The following is a 19050-nucleotide window of genomic DNA, read 5'->3' on the forward strand; positions in this document are numbered from 1 at the left end:
TGTACTTCAGGGCTATTCAGCAGCATTTAACGTTTACTGAGCCTCCATATTGTCACTTTTCGAGTTTACTTGTCATTAACAGTCAGCTACTCAGCTCTGTCTACTGTTCGGCTCGTAAACAAACTCCTGAAATCATTAAATTAACGGTTAAACCTCATGGAAATCAGTAATGCTGTGCTAACACCGGCGTGTGCACACACTCCACCACCCAGCATGCGTAAATGTGGCTTTAACTCTCCCCGCCCCGTGTGACGTTGCAGAATGCATGACGTGTTCCCAACCAATAGGAGAACGCTTGAATTTCTTCGTCACCCACCTCCTCGGCCAATGACAGCGCTCTCCTCCTACAAGGGTGTGTCGGTAGCCACCATCGCGTTAACCTCAATGAAAACATTTCACCTGCAGCTAACAGCTCCGCCGCAAAACCGACTGACCTGACAGCAGCGCGACACCCGCATCAGCTGACGTCGACAAGTGCATGAACTGGGATGTCTGCAGCCGACTGGTACGCTCACAAATCGCTCGGAGACGGACTCTTCTGGATCCAGGAGCGATTCTACCAGTCAGAGAACCGGGCCAACATCTGGCTGCTCCGCGGCTCGCACCAGGACGTGGTTATAGACACGGGTCTGGGCTTGAGGAGCTTACCTGAATACATCGACGTCAAAAAGCTGCTGGGTGAGGATCCGCAGAGGAAGAACCCTCTGCTGGCCATCGCCACCCACGCCCACTTTGACCACTCGGGCGGTCTGCATCAGTTCCAACAGGTGGGCGTCCACAGCGCCGAGGTCGATGCCCTGGCTAACGGAGACAACTTCGAGACGGTCACCTGGCTCAGTGACAGGGAGATAGCCGAGGCCCCCAGTCCAGGATGGAGGGCAAGGCACTACAAAGTCAAGGCTGTTCAGCCCACACACATATTGCAGGAGGGTAGGTGGAGAGGTAGCCTTTGCAGATATGATCTATGCAAGGGGAGTAGATCTGTGATCAAAGAGCAGATAGTAAGATCTAAATGCATTTCACTTGGGAGGAACGTCACGGTCGATACCGGTGCCATTAGACGAGATTTAATGGGTACGCCTGGACTATGCCCACAAGAGGAGCTATTGCACAATGAATTTGGCAGAAGACCAGAACAGACCTTACAACACACACACACAAACACACACAAACACACACACACGACGCCATATGTAGCATCATCAATTTTATGATGAGCTTGCACATAGCTTATATACAAATAATGTTGTGTTTGACAGGGTTATTGTATGAATACTTAAGTCTTACACAGCCTTATTACCACAGCCAGGCCTTATTACATAACAAGTGAGCTGCTATACTAAGGCTGCAGAAGAAAAAAAGGTTTTGTCAGCAGGGTGGGCCAGCCTAAACACGTTGTATTGATAGTTTGTGAAACAATATGTGACAAGAAAAAGATCAGTTGTCTTAATGTAAGCTTGCAGAGCTCCTCTATAAACCAGCATGCAGAGCGCTGAGATGCATTATGTGACTTTCAAGGGGAAAGAAAGATGAAAGAAGACAGAGACTGACTGCATACTTACAGAAAGCATCACATGGAGTATTAATAACGTCATTGCAGTGATTTAGCCATCACTTGTGCTGTTAGCAGATACATGTTCGTATCAATCACCGACAGATTAAATTCACATTTGGCAACATTACATGTCTTGTTAATTTCATGTTAACTGGTATTCAAAGCTTATGTTATAGCTTTGGCCTCTAGAGTTTGGACCAAACTTGCAGTGTAATATCTGCACCGTCAGTCAATACATAGACTTGTTCTGCTGTGTCAGAGCCACTGCTGCAGTGCAGTTGGAATATCTCATTGCTTAATGTTTCAATTTCACCCTCCTGTCACACTGTCCGACTCATATCTGATCTAGATAAAAGTGTCTTAGACTTTGACACTCATAGGGATTTGATCTGGGAGGCACAAATATAACTCTGGCTTAATTCCAGTTTACCAAATTATGAGGAACGTAAGGATATAGGATATGTATGTGAGTTTCATAATGGGGGCAGCAAGTCATATAGTGTTTTATATGTGTGAATTTAACTGAGGTACTATCTCTCCTTCCCTCCTCTCTAGGTGATGTCATTAATCTGGGTGACAAACAGCTGACAGTGCTTCACATGCCTGGTCACTCTCGAGGTAGCATCTGCCTCCACGACCGTGACAATAAGATGCTTTTCAGTGGAGATGTTGTGTATGACGGCGCCATGATTGACTGGCTGCCATACAGCCACGTCAGTGATTACATCAGCAGCTGTGAGCGTCTGGTGGGGCTGGTGGACAGTGAACAGGTAAAACTAAACCACACCAAAGTGAGGCCTTACCATTTAAACTCATTAAGAGAACCACATTCTTTGGTCAGATTGACTGAGCTTTTATGGCATAAGGTCTCCAATCCCATAATGTTAAAAATATCAGATTATTAATTGTACATCACTTTTATTAATCATCTCAATGACAGGGACATTCGACTGTAAAAAGTAGTCTTTTTATAAAAAAGGGGGCAAAGAATGGAAAAGTTTGCTATTTACCATGTAAACTGAAAGATGTACAATAATCTGTCTTTCAGCTATTGGTACACTCTCTAACCTCTAAATCAGAGTGATATACCATCTACAGGTCAATACAGATTTGATTTCGCCCACAGACATGCTGTTTGAGTGCCTCACAACTGGTAATTTAGTGCAATGTGCAAAGTGTGTGTTGTATGTACAATACGTGCATCATTTGAAAAGTCAATTAACTGTCAAATCAATTTAACAGGTTGACCAAGTCCTCCCAGGACACTACAACACCTTTGGTGCCAAACGGCTCCATCGGATTGCATCCACATATATCAGCAGAGCTGGAACCTGCCCCGCAAAGTTCTCCACATTCGCCTGGAGTACTCTGGCTGGTGTGGCGCTGCGGGCATCTAATCCACGGAGTGCCTGCTGATAAGAGGGGATCATGGAGCTGGAGAAAGCACAAGTGCAAAAAAAACTATTGTATGAATATGGAGGACATCATGAAAGGGTGATGATGCCCTAATTTATCTATAACTTGATGTAACATTATTCATTTACTTGTGTAATCCAACAGAAATCATATAATTGCCAAACTTTCTGTAAAATACCCCTATTGGGTTACATGAGTCAATAATCAGCAACATATGAAGCATACAATATAAATATATTAGTGGATTATGTTATATACTGATGAATATGAATTTATTGGGTTTAATATTATTAGATGTATGTTTTTTATACTTTAATCAGTTGTGGTATTACAGTAGCACAACAATGGTACAATTCAGCACCGCAGACAAAAAGCAGGGAGCTTTGGGTTCTCCTCTGAGATATTTGAAACACAGTCAATATGGCCATAGCATTTCTCTATGCATATTACAGGACTCAGTGAAGACTCAGCATCCACTACCTCCTATGTTTGTAACAGTGCTTTGTACTGCTGACTAATCTTTGGCTTTACTATTGAAACACTGACAATAAAGCCTGTGTTCTACCTGTCTTTGGTGATGCTTCTGCAACAGAGACTGCAGCAGGCTCTATTGTGTTATGGAATTGTATCTTCAATCATTCACATAAGATGACATCTCCTGTGGGATTTGTTGCAGGAGGGAAAAAGAGAAGCAGATCAGAATAGCAAAGAATACTGTACTATCCATCAAGTCCAGAGTCCTTCAAGGTATTTGACTGATCTGACAGAAAGCTCTCCCACTGCAAGAAAAAGTGTACATGGTAGAGAAGAAAGAGTTTTCCTGACACAATTTTTGAAGTGTACAGAATTAAAATAAAAAAACAGTATAACTTTCTATTAAGGTGTTATAAGCGGAATGTCTTCATATATCTATGAAAATGTAAGATGCACAGTTGAAATGAATGACTGTAGAGGATATGAAATGATTTCAACTTAATAGCTCTTACCATTGACAGACCTACCTTTATCTGGTGTAAAATATTTATAGCAGATTTCCAAAGATGATATTTAATGCAGATAAGGCTCATGTAGACATATGAAGAAACAGGCAATTTTAAATTGATAAAACATTTATTATAATTAATGTTATATTATTTAAACATGAGATTTCCATATTTCTCACTTCATGTTCGCCTTCCAGGACGGCGTACATGCAGAACACAAAGCCTGCTAACACGGGAAAACTCTTGCAAGGTTATAACATTCATTGTTATCTATAGTCAAAGATCTGCACATCAATTGTTAACAATATAATAATCATAGCTGCATTTATAACAAAATCAATAATGTAACAAAAGACAAAGAGAGGAGGTTTATTTGTTAACTTATAAAAATTAAATTACAGTAACAAATGCTGTTTTCAAGCATTTGACAGTTTTAATTCTTAGTAGAAATGGTTGCCCGAGTTCTGAGCCCCAAGAGAGAAACTGTTACCATAATGAAGTCCACAGTAAACAACAGACAAAGAAGAGGAGGCTTTACTGTACTGACATGGGACACCGACTTTCCTATTCCTAAGATTTGTTTTCACATGTCTAAATGGCGATAACTAAACAAATTATACTGAGGTGGCAGTGTACACAAACCATTTCCCTCTTAAAACCATGACCTAATGATTGACTAAAGAATAATTTCATAGAAAGTACAGCCACCATAAAGTAAAATGTTTCTGTTGCCTAACAGACATTAGATTGATAGATGGTTCACATTTGATTGGACTTTCCAAAAGCAGTGAGGTCATACTGTAAGTATGGCTTGAGCTTTCAGTAATACACAAGCTTTGGTTTGATTTAGTTTGTTCTAGGGTTCTGAGTATGTCAGCGGTGATATCCTGTCAATAGTGTGCAGAGACCAGAGCAGAGATTTTTTACCCTGAAGAGATCACAGTAATAACCAGTACAGTAAGTAGGAGCACTTGCATTAAGATAAGCTTTCACCAGATTCATTGTTGAAATCATCTCAAGTAGTTCAACATTTTAACTGTAAGTCAAATCATGCAAAAAAAGAGAAAACAATAAACAAAAATGGTGCATAGTAATTTTAGAAGAACCTCAAAGATCATATTTCATATGGATATTAGATGATAAGTACACTGAAGTAGATATCACAGTACAGGCAAAAGACATCAACTCTTCCCTCCACACTCAACAGTTTTTAACATTTAAAAATACTTTTGACTGATTACATCACATCTTGCATGTCCATCTCACCACATGCTCGCTAGCTTTTATAGCATCAACACTGCAAACCTTCGCTTAAAAAAAAACAAAGCATCCAGTCAAAATACTGCTAGTGCATTAAGAGAGATGACCTTGAAATAACATTTGCAAAGCCAGGATGGCTGACGTAGAGGACAAATAAAAACATTTCCAGTTGCAGAATTTGATTCCAAAGACAGAGAATAGGCCTAGTGTGGTTTATTGTGTGTTTATTGGATAAAGTCCTTAGTTTTTAGCATCGCTGTCTCCCAAGCAGCATGACCCATAATTTCCCAAAGCAGTGTACCTCCTATTTAGTTTTGCACTATCTTCTGTTTTGGGGCAACCCTGCAAAGAGTTGCCTGCAGTGATTGTCACCTGTCTTTTATGTTAGAAGACATTCCAGTTTGCCCCAAAGGGGTCTTCCATGATCCATCCTCGAACAGGAGGCAGGCTAGAGGCAGCTTATCCTCCTCAGGGCCGTGCATGTGGCCTAGCAAATTGCCTGAGGTTGGTTCACATTATGTTAAGCCAGTTAAACCATGGTTTAATGAGCACTGGTGCCTTTCGGGCAGTGTAATTTGTCTTTCAGAAAACAAGTTCACACCTGGCTTTGGAGCCAGTTGCGAGGATCAAGTCTGGCCCTGAGGTTCCTGAGGCTGCGTCGAGCCGGGGAGGGCCTTGAGAAGGGAGCCCCCTCAGAAGACTCGGGGCTGTGGCTGCCCTCACTGGTGCTGGAGCTGTTGCTGGAGGTGGAGCTGGAGCAAGAGAGTGTGGTCTGTGTGCTGCGCTGTGACAGAGGTGAACGAGAAGAGATGGGAAGTGGGGTGAGCAGTGAAGAGGAAGGAGGCTGGCAGGGGCACTGGTAGGTCCCTCCTCCTCCATAACCCCTCCCTCGGAGGGTGCTGAGCTTAGCATCCAGTGACAGAGTGCGTGGCCTTAGGCGGGAGGGGGAAGATGACAAGAGAGAGAAGTTTGAAGAGGGCTCAGGCCAGCCATGGTGGTGAGAGCAAGGACTGGTGCTGCAGTGGCTGTCACTGTCTGAGGTCAGACTTGCATCTGAGGACAGCAGACCCAGCTGTGGACAGCGATGAGGGCTCGCAGGGCTCCGGGGCAGTCGATGAGGGGTGCAGGGACTGTGGCCAGACAGGCGAGAAGTACAGGGATGAGGGCGACCAGCGCTTTTGGGGTTGTTCTCCTCAAACACAGACATCCAGGTTGGAGAAGTGCCCAGCTGGTTGCGGAGCTCCAGCTCCTGCATCCTCCGAGCCAGGATGTCTGACACAGTGCAGCTAAGGTCATCCGATGACTCAATAACTGCAGAAAAGATGCAGCAAAACTCATTTTTACCACTATACATCTTGAGCTTGAGCACAGATTTGGAAGTATTTAAATCCAATTTAGTTTGGATTCAATCTCAGATTTGAGCTTTTTAGAGCAGGTCAGGGCTTTCTTACCATTTAGAAAATAAATCTGGCAATTCAGTTTAGATTTAAAATGTATTTAAATGTTGTTATTTACGTCACTAAGACATGGATTGGGGAATATTTTGATTACACTGTAAGTGTGTATTCTGAATGGATTTAGATATATTTGAAGGTCATGAAATCTAGTCTTAAAAGAATGTGTGCATTTTTGTTGTCCTTAAAGTAGGCTTTGTAATTTGCCTTAATATTATAATATATTGCGTACTTGTGCCGAATAATAAATAAAGGTACACTACAAACTATATTTAGTCCATGTTCATCCTGCTCATTATGTATTTTTGGTTTTACAACATATTGCAACATACAATAGTCAAAGAGATTTAGAATTTAAAGACTTCAAATCTGAATGTGTCTTAATGTTGGTTTTTTATTAATACAGAACAATGACAAAACAAAATGATTCTGTCTTGTAATGTTTTGCTGATTAGACTCACTATCAACCAGATGAGACTGATCCTGGATGTGCAATAAATTCAAGACTCCAACATTTACCACAACATAATATATACGGGCCCTATTCCTGTTACTTCACCTGTCGTTGTAATAGGATGAGAGCAGAGCACGAATCTCAGCAGACACAGCATTATCCTGCAGCAGAAGACCCTCACAGGAGGGTGTGGCAAGGGGGGCTGCCAGAGGAGGGGGTTAGGAAAACCAAGAGGGAGGTTGGCAAGACAAAAAGAGTGGAGTGGATAGGAAGTATGCAACAGGTGGAGTGCAGTTTTTTCATGTGTTGATGGGCATGATAAGAAAGGAAGATTTATGAGTATGTATGTATGTATGTATGTATGTATGTATGTATGTATGCGTGTTTATTAAGGAAATTAATATTGAGGCATGATGCGAGAACAAAAAAAGACCCATTCAAGGATGAATATGATTCATCCGTTATAATTTAATAGTGAAAGTTGATGAAAAATGTAGTGATGATCATGAATAATGTAAGAGGATACAGGAAATAATAAAGAAGGACAAAAGGGACAAAGCCAAGGAGTGATGGATTTAGGACACACAAGGAAAATTGAAAAGGACAAAGAGGAACAGAGAAACAAAGGACAGAGAGTGAGTCAGTGTGTCAGAGATAAGACCCATTCTATCTACCGTGCAGAAAAGTAAAGCAGAGTGTGAGTTTGAGATATCGGAGAGGAAATTTTAATTGTGACAGCATCTCTCATGCGCAAAGACACGAGGAATCAAAGCTGCAAACAGTCACATGCAATGCAAGAAACTTTTCTTTCCCTGCATTCTCTAGCTATTGCTAAAATGTTCTTTAATTATATATACAATGTTATATACATAGTGTTAAAATCACAGAGAGCTCTTACCCATTTCGTGATATAGCGAACCCTGTTTTGGTGTGACAGGGGCTGGTTTCCTAGGCGATGGCAGCTCAATTTTCATTAAGTCATCACAGCACTGCTTCCATTGGCCTGTATGTTGGAGACAAACTGTTACCTTCAACGAATCAAGACGTATATTACAATATACTACATGTCCTTGCAGCTCTTATAATTTATGACTATGTAGTGGTTGTAAATCAAACACACTTCCTGTGATATAGCATAGCAAGTACTTACTCATGTCATAGAAATGTTGCCAAAAGGCCTCCATCCACCGATGCGTGTCCTCGCGGCTGTCTGTTGTTAGTGTGTGTGTGACCTCCTCACCTCCGTACTGATTACTGATACAGATATTCTGAACTTTACTGTGAGGGTCTTTCTCTGACGCACGTATTCTGGTCTCCTGAAAAACGGGAGGGACAAAGAATACAATTATCTACCAAAAAATGACTACAATCAGGGATGAATGCCATTACTCCTGGATGAACAAAACCGTGTGCTGCAACAAGTGATCATTATGGCAGTTGTAATTCTAAGTCCCCACTGACAATAAGCCCTCACTAATAAAGCCACTAATTAGTCCTCTTCCAAACCATTCCCCTTCAGCAATTATCCAACAAAAGGTGCAGACTCCCAATTCCCACCTCCTTGCTCTACTCCAATTGTGTTCAAATATGTTCACAACCACTAGATAGCAGTGTTGTTCCATTCATCCATTTTTCACACTGCTCTCCCCTCTCCTTTCTCTTAAGGAGATCCAGACAGCTGACAAAGGATCATGCAGGTCTGATCTGACTGACTTATCTGTAGGTCAGCTGTGTGTTTAGGGTCAGAGGCTACAAAAGACTGAATGAGTCACTATGGAAAGAATGAGAAGCCCCATAGGCATCAACTCGCAGACAAGGGAAATAAAATGATTGAGAACCTGACTGGCTGACTGACTTCTCCTCACATCACTTTTTTTGCCTGGAAAAATAGGAGGATGAGAGAAACCTGATTTCTGATTGGATGGGGCAGACTGCTTTGTCTTATTGTGTTTGGAAAGACTTGAGAAGATACTGAAGAGATTCAGTTTTTAAATCTTTTAAGCTTTTAATCCAGACATACATGCTCTCTTTCAGCCCTGCTGAACATTTACACTGTTGCACCTAAAAGCTGAGGAGCACAATCACAGTTTTCTTGTCTTTGCTACTGAGCAGCTCTACTGAGGCAACTGAGGGAACAGTGCCTTGTTCAAGGGCACATTTACAATAGTTACTTGGAGAAGTCATGTCTTACTTATTTTATTTTATTTCTACCATTTGGCTGAGGACTGAAACCGGCAGCAATCCACAAGGTTACTTCCTTACTATCTAGTCTGTTGATGCCTAAGGTGTTGCCAAAAAACAACTCCTTTGCTGACCTTGTTGATGGCAATGGTGAAAGCTGGCTCAACATTGGCCTCCACATCTTCTTGCCGGTGGAAGCAGGAAAGGCTTGTTCCTTTCAGAACAGCATACACTTTTGTCCAACTCTGAGGGTCACCTCCCAGCTGCTGTGAGGTAGAATGAGAGATCAGTTGAGTGAAGAGAAAAAGATGCAGAACAACAAATCAAGAGTTGGCAACATACGATAGGAAAGGAGAAGTGGAGGGGGAGAAAAGCAGAGAAATAAATCAGGGCAAAAGCCAAAAAAAAAATCGAGGGAAATAGTCCCCGACACTACACACATCTCCCAACTTACCTTAACTTTCAAACATCCACTCATCATCTGTTGGGTCATACAGTGAGGCTGAGCTGCAAGCCGGCAACACATACTGCCATAGAGCGGCAGCCAATACGAACACTCTTCTATAAGGGGAGAGATGAGGAAAAATAAACAACATTAATAAATCTAATTATTCCCAAGGCATTCAAAATTCACACACAAACATTATTCTCATGATTCTACAAACACACACAGTTCATTCTAACATTACAGTGCCCCCCTTTTTACCCATAACACACGCCACTGGGGTGTAAAAGACTGGCAGCTGCACGGACTGTCATGAAGTGCAGCAATGAAACTTTACAGCAGTCTGAAGGGCCAATGAATAAAACACTAGGGGCCTGTCTGTCTGAGGGTCTGGACCCTTGTTAGCCCACATCATTACAGCTTTACACAGCAGTCGCATCACCAGCACAGCCTTTTATTACTGTGACCTTGACAATGGCTGTCTGTCAGAGAACATGGGAGGACAGAGAGGAAAGGGAAGGAGGAAGAGAAGAAGGAGGAGGGGGTAGGGGTAGATGGTCGTTTATGGGAAGGTATTAGAATTCAGGGACGAGACGGAAGACAGTGATAAGTGGGAGACTGCTAAAAAAAACCAGACAGATGGCTGATTTGGCAGAGAAAAGAGAAGGATGGTGAGGAGACAGATTGATGGAGGCTGCCACTCACCGTTGCCTGAGATGGTGAGGTCATGTGTGCGAAAGCTGTCCTGGACGTGTGACAGTGACAGGGTGGTATGAGCTAAGAGGTGGTACTTGGGGCCTCTGTCAACATACAAGAGAGTGGACAGAAATTATTTTATGTTTTATAGCATGCATGTTATCTCTCAAACATTTCATTTTTCTCTCTATTCTCGCTCTGTTCTCTATCTATCTGGTATAAAGTGTAAACTAGTTCATATTTCAAAGCAAACTTACGGTACAGAAGGAACTGGCAGCAGAAGGGGAGCAGCCCCCCCGTTGCTCACAGGACTGCATGGCCCCGGCTCCATTGCTGCCCGGAGTTTCTTCCCAGCTGATCGACCCAGTGAGGAGCTCAGCTTGCTGGCTAGTTTCCTGGGTGTGCTGCCTGCAGAGTAGTCATCCTCCGAGCAGCAGCTGTACAGCTCAACACGCAGGTCAAAACCTGGGCTTGCTTCACTACTATGAAAGGACACACAAATGATGACTATGAGTACAAGTATGTGTATTCTTTAACAATGAAATATTATGTTGCTTTGGGGTTATAGAGTCCACTTACAATACGATGGTGTTGTCAAAGCAAATATCGGTCAGTGTCCTGTCCACTATCACCATATCTGTGTCAAAGATCTCTCCTCCCAGCTGCAGAAGGCAGAACACTGCACATCGATGTAGTTCTACAAAGGAAAAGGTGAAAAGGCAGGGCAAAAGAGGACAGAGAAAGAAAACAACAGAACAGAAAATAGAGATTTAGTGTAACAAAGAAAAACAATATCTGTTAAATAGCACCTCAGCTTTTATTCTGTTGCATTACTTCAGGGCAATAGAGGACATATGATCTGAGTAGTTAAGAGTTTAAAGAACATCAGCTCTTTCACCTGGCAGACTTCTACTTCTATTATTGTTGCCTCCAATTCAGCAATCTCAATGGCCAGCCGTGCTAAGAATTCCTATGAAGCACTATTAGCCGTTTTGTGTGTTTTGAAACCAAAGCACAATGATCTATAATGTTGCAGCAGTCAATCAGAGCTGCATAACAATCCTTTGTCTCCTATACGTATTATAAAACAACATCTCAGGGAACACAAATGCATTATATGGCAACACTCTTTTGGGGGAATTCTTTTTAATTAATATGGGAAATTTGGAAAATCTTTGTGTAAAGAGGTAAAACCCATATTCATAAGTATGGAATCATATCTTGGGTATTGCTGGTTGAGTACTTTTTCTTCCCTTGTAATTCAGGTGATCATTTTGCCACTTTGCATAAGAATTGAAGGTTACAACTGACACGGCTGAAAGAGGAGGTCTGTTCCTCCTTATGCGCTTCCCTATCAACCTCACATTGACACTAAATATTCAAACTTATTATTCCAAGTATGAGCTCAACACTCTACTTTAAAATATGAGTGGACATGTGAGAGAGAAGCATGCTTTACCTCCCCCATGCCTCTTGGGCTCAGTTTATGTCTCAGTGTGCTTAATGACCTTGACTAACAGCCTCATTAAGCTTTGTTAAGAGTCTACTACCTGTCTCCTGAGTTCATTTATATGCACAGGTCATGCAGATTAATACTATTCAAGTTGCCAGGGGAGAGAATGAGCACTGAGACTTCTATAATGACTGCATGTGAGTTAACCCGCATTGACTCTATCAAGAGGAGGAGGGATAGCTAAAAGTTAAGATTATATGCTGTTGTATGATCAGTGTGCTGTTGGATTCAGAGACGTAAAAACATTTAAATATGACCCAGTTCACAGCACAAAATACTGGGGAAGTTCCTTAAATGTATTTCATTTGTTTTCCCCTTACAGTATTCTTTGTCCTACTAATAATGACCCAGTTCAGTGCCTGAGCACTGCTGCTTTGCAGACACAGGAGGCAAAGCCAAAAGGACTAGGCAGTGGGTCAGGTTGTGCTGCCAGTAGTTTCTCATGTCTAAAAAAAGAAAAAAATTCAGTTCCTGTAAAATACAGAGAAATCTGGAAAGCTGCAACAGATTGTAATGATCAGCTCCAGGAACTGTGCTATGTACTCTGTATAAAATGCCATGCTGTATTGTCTGTCTGCAGAGTTCAGTGAGTTTCCTTGGTCAGCATATTTTTAAAATATGAAACTAAAAGTCCACATCTGTGTTTCCTCCCTTTGGCCAATGATAAAGGTGATTTTTGTTCTGTAGTCAGGAGGAATCCCAAACTCACTCCTCTGATTATACAAGGATTTCACACAAGTTCAGATGAATTGCACATTTGATAACCACGTACCACTTCCTTCAGATATGGCTCATTAATAAATACTACAGACATAAAACATTAATAAACTACCAATGGAATTCTTCACACACATACAGAAGTGGCTCCTCACCTCCTTTGTTCTTGAAGTACTCTGTGTCTTTCCACATGAGAGGGATACGAAGATCTGTAAAGACATTAGGTAGGGGATTAGACCACAAAAATGTTCCAACTGATATGTGTGTGTGTGTGTGTGTGTGTGTGTGTGTGTGTGTGTGTGTGTGTGTGTGTGTGTGTGTGTGTGTGTGTGTGTGTGTGTGTGTCTGTGTGTGTGTGTGTCTGTGTGTGTGCATGTGTGTGTTTTGCATGCTCTCCAGCTGGGTACCAGGAATGCAGAAAGTACCCACGTGAACCTCAATCCACGAACACACATGATCCCAGCCCCTCAACTCATTAATATTCATTTCTTTACATTCACAAACCTAATAAAACGACAACTACAACAACAACATGTCACCCCTACTGTCATGCTCCCTGGCGTGAATTATCTTTGCATTGTGTCCATGAAACAAACAGAGCTGTTTCATAATCATTCATCTGACTGTCCTCATTTTGTGATGGGTAGCATTTGCAAGTCACCACGTTTACTGCGGTCAATAAACAGAGAATCAAACATCCTCTAATAGGGAGAGAGAGGAAGCTGGATCTCAGCGTGTGCCTGATGAGCTCTGCATTTAATTATAACTCTAAGGGGATGGCAGAGATTCTCTTCTTTTTTCTTTCTTATTGCAGTCTTTTGCTCACTAGAGCTAACCAACACATGAACAATTACTTTTCAGTAATTCTTCAAGTAATTCTTCATAAACATGTACTATTATTTGTTACTTGCCTGAGATGGCCACTTTTCCTTTGCATGGGAGTCTGTCGTCCATCGGTCCCGCATCTGAAGACCTCCGTGTGACCTTCTGCATGACCTGAGCTTCCTTCATCCTCTGCAGCTCTGACATGTAGGCCATGATACGGGTGCTGCAGGTTTGCAGGCTCTTCGCTGCTTCCAAAGCCTGGTCTCTCTGTGAGCAGGCAGCCAGAAGTTTGCAGGCTCCATCGCGCATCCGGATCTCATGGTCGATTTTTTTCTGGATGTCACTGTCCTGCAAGGGAATAGTGGAGACAGGGAAAAAAGAGTGTGAGGCAAGAAATCCAGTATTTAATGATAGATAATTACACATCTGAAATAATTGTGTTATTATTAAAGGGGTGAATTGGGAATGAAGTAAATAATAGGCTTCTCTGATTATACGAAGAGGGGCATTTTTGGCAAGAACAGGTGTAAAATTGAGATGGAAGTGAGAGTGACTGTCTGCTGTAGATTTAAACTCTCTTGTGGATACATTAGTGATGTGTGTCTCTGAAAGCACTTCGGAGTGATCACTGGTGTGTGTGAGTGTTGGCATAGACAATATTCAAGCACATTGCCTTTTGCCCTCTCACCACCGAGCCCACCCCCCACTGAGCAGACACATAGATGCTGAATCATTTAGTGCAAACTTACTCACCACACACACACACACACACACACACACACACACACACACACACACACACACACACACACACACACACACACACACACACACACACACACACACAGATGGAGCAACACATCTCAAGTGTAAGAATAAGGAATTAAGCTGTCAAACACTGAACATCTGTAGCCTGACTGAGAAACCCCAGAAACACCAACACATGCACACACAAACTACTACTACTACTACTACTACTACTACTACTACTACTACTACTACTTGCCTATTTTGACCCTGTCCTAACCATGCCTTAATCTTAAACCAAGTTATCACCCTAAAATGTAATGATTTAGGTAGGGGCTTACTTTGTGTTCCTCGTAAAAGTAAGGCCAGATTTTGCACATACTACACATTTGCCAAGCATTGCTGTTTTAATATGGCTATTGTATAGTTAAGGCCATAGAAACTAATTTCCATTGCATCCCATATCAAAAAACATAAATAATCAAAATAAAACAATCATTCAAAGTCATTGTGCTGGTATTTAAACATGGACATTTACATAAAAGGATTCGAATTGGGGCGCAATATTATAAAATATAATATATGAATTATTTTTTGAAAAACAGATAAAGTTATAAAGTTAGAGTTGTGAGCATCTTTACTGACATAATGCATAAGCCCTAACCTTACCCAGACAGACAAATACACAAACCAAATAGGGAAGGACAGCCACCCTATCTGATTAATAAGACCCTGTACACTTACGTATGCATGCATGAATACAAACACATAAATACGTGCAGACAGTAAAGGTTCCTGAATCCCAAACTGTCTGGTTCTCTCCCCCTGTGGGAGAGGTGATGCTGTCCAGAGTTAAAACAAATCCCTAAGTCCCAATTCTCTCTGTCAGCAAAAGAAAAATACTGGACACATGAACTTAAAACAGACAGAAGACAGAGAGTAGACAGAAGGGGGAAGAACGAACATATGGTGAACTAAGAACTAAGAAGGTGAGAGGGATGAGAAACAACACAAAACAATCCGGGAATCAAGTAAAAGCAAAGCCGGGCTGACCCTGAGTGTTGGTGGCAGCGCTTTATTTCCAACTACAACACTTCTGAATCATTTGCACATCAGTTCCTTGTTGATCAGTAAATATGCCTTTAGAGGACTGGTTAAACTAATTAGGAAAACACTGTGTTTACCAGGTGTTACAAATTAATGAATGAACAAATAAACGATGTGGTTCATCTGGCTATCTGTAAGAGAATGTGTGTGTGGAGATGTACGTGTGCTTGTCCTCTTCTGTGATACATTAGCAAGCTCACACTTTACCCACAAATATTCTCTAATACTCCCTTTGCCCTTCTTCCCCACCCCACTCCCTGCCTGATAAATGCACCTTCCCCTCCTCTACTCTGATATTTCTCATTTATCTTCTCTCTCTCACTTTCTCTCTGCCTGATTCTTATGAATTTTTTATTCTTTTGATTTAAGCTTTTATACTTTCCCTGCTCATTTTCTTCCACCTTCAGCTCACACTCCGTTCCACTTCACTGTCCTCAATCGGCTTTTCTTTTTTCTCTGCATCCATTCCTCCTTTCTACCTGTTTCTCTCCTTGCATGAGCCCCACACACTATGTTCGAAAGAGGTTCAGCGGGAGAGGAATGAATGTGGTTTGGACATAAAAACCCACATTTGGACACAGACACTTGCCTGGATGTAGCACCCTTCAAAATGAGGTTTCATGCAATTTTCGATTAACCACTGTATCGGAAAAAATAACTTGCTTCTTAGGATGCAACCACACTGGCTCTGCATGGTGGTGAAAGCTACACTAACAGCTGTAAATCATACATAAGATCAAAATATACTCCCTCTACCAAACCACTAAAACATTAAAACCCTGTCTGACATGCATTACAGTATCACCAGCAACAATAACATGTACTAGCATTAGAAGGACGGAGGTGATTATTTGCAGATTTCTTCTTACAAGCTCTGCCCGAGTGAATAACTATCAGACACAGTATGATCGAGTGTATTTATACTGGTGAAGATAATAATCAGTAGAGCTCACAAAGTCGACACTCACTGGGTGTGTTTAGCACAATGTACTGTAGCTACATAAATATACTTGTGATTAAATAAACACTTTCACTGACTAAGAAACAATTACAGTCTTCTTGACTGCAAAAGAAAGGAATTTAGAGCAACAATACAAACAAAGATAACAGTTCACTACTGGATGTCCATGAGGGACAAATAGAGAATTTAAGTTGTTTGTTTCTGAGAGTTGATGTGGTTTTCTTTTATCTAAGTGTCTACTTTTTTGAAAGAGAGAGAGAGAGAGACAGAATGAGTCATTTTAACTGAGAATAAAGGAAAAACAGAAGAGACAAAACCAAACTTGCATTTATGTTTTTGATTTTTTTGCACTAGGTACCACTTAGGTGTTATTGTAAAATGATTTCAAGAAAAGAATGTTTGAACCCCCTGGCAAAACCAGAAATACTGCTTCACAGTTGCATGCCTCTGCCAACCAGTCAAGTTGCAGTTTACATCTATATCTGTTCAGTGAATAATTTCCAGTAAGAAACATACCGTCTTCACTTAAAGACTGTGAAACTTTGTCATAAATAGCATATGAATTCTTGAGTTACAGCCAAAAATGTGTTTTGTGAGGTCACAGTGATCTTAACCTTTGACCACAACATTCTAATTAGTCCAAGTCCAAGTGAACTTTTGTGCCAAATTTGAAGACATTCCTTCAAGGCGTTCCTGAGATGTCACTTTCACAAGTATGAGATGGACATGCGGATTGATTGACAACCTGACAACATAATGCCTTTGGACATGGCTGTCACTGGTACAGAGGCATAAAAGTGTTTCTGTTTGTAGGATCTACATCTTTAATACATCAATCTTAGTATCTCTAAGGAAGACACACAAGATTCAGTGCTTGAAAAAATGATTTGATACATTCATTATTTGATCAATGAGAGCATGATTTTATATCACTGTAAATTGACTTTGGACAAAAAATAATTGTGAAACTCTAGTTACATGATTCATGAAATGTAAAAATAATTAAAATGTTTCATTATCATCATCATAATCATTTCTTGTTTTTGACATTTTATATCACGAGTAATTCATCAGTTTGTTGACAAAAGGGCAAAAAATGGAATCTATGATATACAGAGAAAAGAGAGAAAGCCCAGCTCAGGCTGTGTCCAAATGTCCTTGTCAATGGTGGCACCGCAAACCATGCTCCACGCATCACTGCCTCCGAGGCTGGCGAGTCAACTTTGAAGGAATGCACACACACGCATGCACACACACATTCACACACACACACACACACAGTTTATATATATACTGTATACACATTTACACACACACACACACACACACACATATATATATATAAAGATACCACAGTCCAGTTCCATGCAGTCGGTCTTAAGAGTGACCTGCTAGGAGGAGGTCCTGTATTTATAGCAGCTAAATTAACAGGCTTCTCCTTCAGGGGATCTCAGAATAGAAGACAAGCAGCCTAATTCTAACTCTAATCTATGTGTCTGGGAGTATGTCAGGCTAACTGAGTGCAACAACCTGTTATAAGCACTCAAGGAAATAAGAGGTAAAGCCATCAAACAACACAGCGTACAAACAGACAGGCAGGACAACATGTCTAGAAAGGATGATAAACTAATTTTCTTCTTATGATCTTTCACAATGACAAACACACACACAAACATAACCACACAGGCACACACACACACACATACACAGAACACACACGCAGTGTCTTCAAAGTGGCAGGTGTTAGACCGGTGGGCAGTGCCAGAAAGGCTGCCTGCCTGTGATGGTGACAGTGTGGATAACAGCCAGATAAAGGGTGAAGGAAGGGTGGATCAGCAACAGGGATGCAGTGCATGTAGAGTATCAAGCAGATACACTGAGGAGGGCTGACACTGTCAAAGAAAACAAGGGGGACTTGAGAAGAGAGGGGGAGTGAAAAGAAGAAAGGAGATATGAGTCAAAAAGACAAAAAAGGCCTGGGTGGAGCTTGCGAAGCAGTTGCAGAGAGAGGGAGTAAACTGTAGAGAACAAAAGAAAAAAGGGACTGCAAGAAAGAGTATAGAATTAGGGGATGGGAAGCAATGAAGGAATGGTGAAAATGCCAAGTAGGAGGTGTGGGGCTTTCAGGAAAATAATGATGACGCATTATGACAAAAAGCAAAAGGGATCGCAAAAAAGAGTTGGCAACCAGGCAATGAAGAAACAGAGATTCTGCAAAAAGAAGAAAGATGGTGGAGGGTTCTTTATGAGCAAATCGTTTCCCAAGGTAATGAAGCATAACGCTCTGTAAATGAGCAGGCATAGAAATAATTGGGAGAGAAACTGTCTTTTTTTCCAGACGGGAACAAAGTGAGGGCACATAACGACGAAGAGTATCTCTCCAAAACTTGACAGTTACACTAACGGCTAAAGACAGGAAACTTCAACATGACATTATGCCAATTTACTCAGAGTTATAACAGAACTTGCATTAACCGATTACTTTTGAATCTGTACTGTTGGCAGACATTTAATTCATACAGTATGTTTCTGTGGGAAATCATAAAGATTGTAGAGCAGGTTGGCCATTGATCACAGGGTTGGTAGTCTGATCACTGTCCAAATGTTCCACAGGGTGACAAATACATTTTTCAAAAAACACTGAAATATTAAATGAAGATTTGCGTCTAACAACAATACATTTTGAAGGCCTCATTGTATGACGTAAACAGTATATGCATAATGCCATTGTAACCT

General features: G+C 41.3%; 2 protein-coding genes across 4 annotated transcripts in view; one reads left to right on the forward strand and one right to left on the reverse strand.

Annotated features, from left to right (window-relative positions):
* The first annotated feature begins 364 nt into the window (after positions 1–364).
* On the forward strand, positions 365–3726 carry mblac2 (metallo-beta-lactamase domain containing 2). 2 transcript variants are annotated; one of them, XM_053325355.1, is made up of 4 exons: positions 365–930; positions 2111–2325; positions 2682–2708; positions 2798–3726. In XM_053325355.1, exons 1-4 carry the CDS (start codon positions 489–491, stop codon positions 2969–2971), a joined length of 858 nt encoding a protein of 285 aa, XP_053181330.1. In that variant the 5' UTR covers positions 365–488; the 3' UTR covers positions 2972–3726. The 2 variants fall into 2 exon arrangements, with proteins under 2 accessions (XP_053181330.1, XP_053181331.1); XM_053325356.1 differs by lacking the exon at positions 2682–2708 and having other exon boundaries at positions 2798–3718.
* A 400-nt stretch (positions 3727–4126) lies between these two features.
* The window catches only part of rtkna (rhotekin a), a 56942-nt gene continuing 42018 nt past the window's right edge, over positions 4127–19050 (reverse strand). For both annotated transcript variants that reach the window (XM_053325070.1, XM_053325071.1), the window contains exons 2-11: positions 13586–13847; positions 12830–12883; positions 11024–11141; positions 10702–10926; positions 10454–10548; positions 9758–9864; positions 9438–9569; positions 8273–8438; positions 8021–8125; positions 4127–6525 (exon numbers count right to left, since the gene is read on the reverse strand). In XM_053325070.1, the coding sequence (XP_053181045.1) occupies positions 5810–6525; positions 8021–8125; positions 8273–8438; positions 9438–9569; positions 9758–9864; positions 10454–10548; positions 10702–10926; positions 11024–11141; positions 12830–12883; positions 13586–13847 (1980 nt within the window). In that variant the 3' untranslated portion in view covers positions 4127–5809. The remainder of the gene's footprint in view (positions 6526–8020; positions 8126–8272; positions 8439–9437; positions 9570–9757; positions 9865–10453; positions 10549–10701; positions 10927–11023; positions 11142–12829; positions 12884–13585; positions 13848–19050) is intronic.

Source organism: Scomber japonicus, chromosome 9, assembly GCF_027409825.1.
Source record: "Scomber japonicus isolate fScoJap1 chromosome 9, fScoJap1.pri, whole genome shotgun sequence".
In the NCBI taxonomy this organism is placed as follows: domain Eukaryota; kingdom Metazoa; phylum Chordata; class Actinopteri; order Scombriformes; family Scombridae; genus Scomber; species Scomber japonicus.

Excerpts from the sequence above, each read along its gene's own strand:
- mblac2 (XM_053325355.1), top strand. The coding sequence starts at position 489 with ATGTCTGCAGCCGACTGGTACGCTCACAAATCGCTCGGAGACGGACTC. Across the intron at positions 2,326-2,681 it reads GGCTGGTGGACAGTGAACAG|ACATGCTGTTTGAGTGCCTC; the intron begins GTAAAACTAAAC and ends TTTCGCCCACAG. Across the intron at positions 2,709-2,797 it reads GTTTGAGTGCCTCACAACTG|GTTGACCAAGTCCTCCCAGG; the intron begins GTAATTTAGTGC and ends TCAATTTAACAG.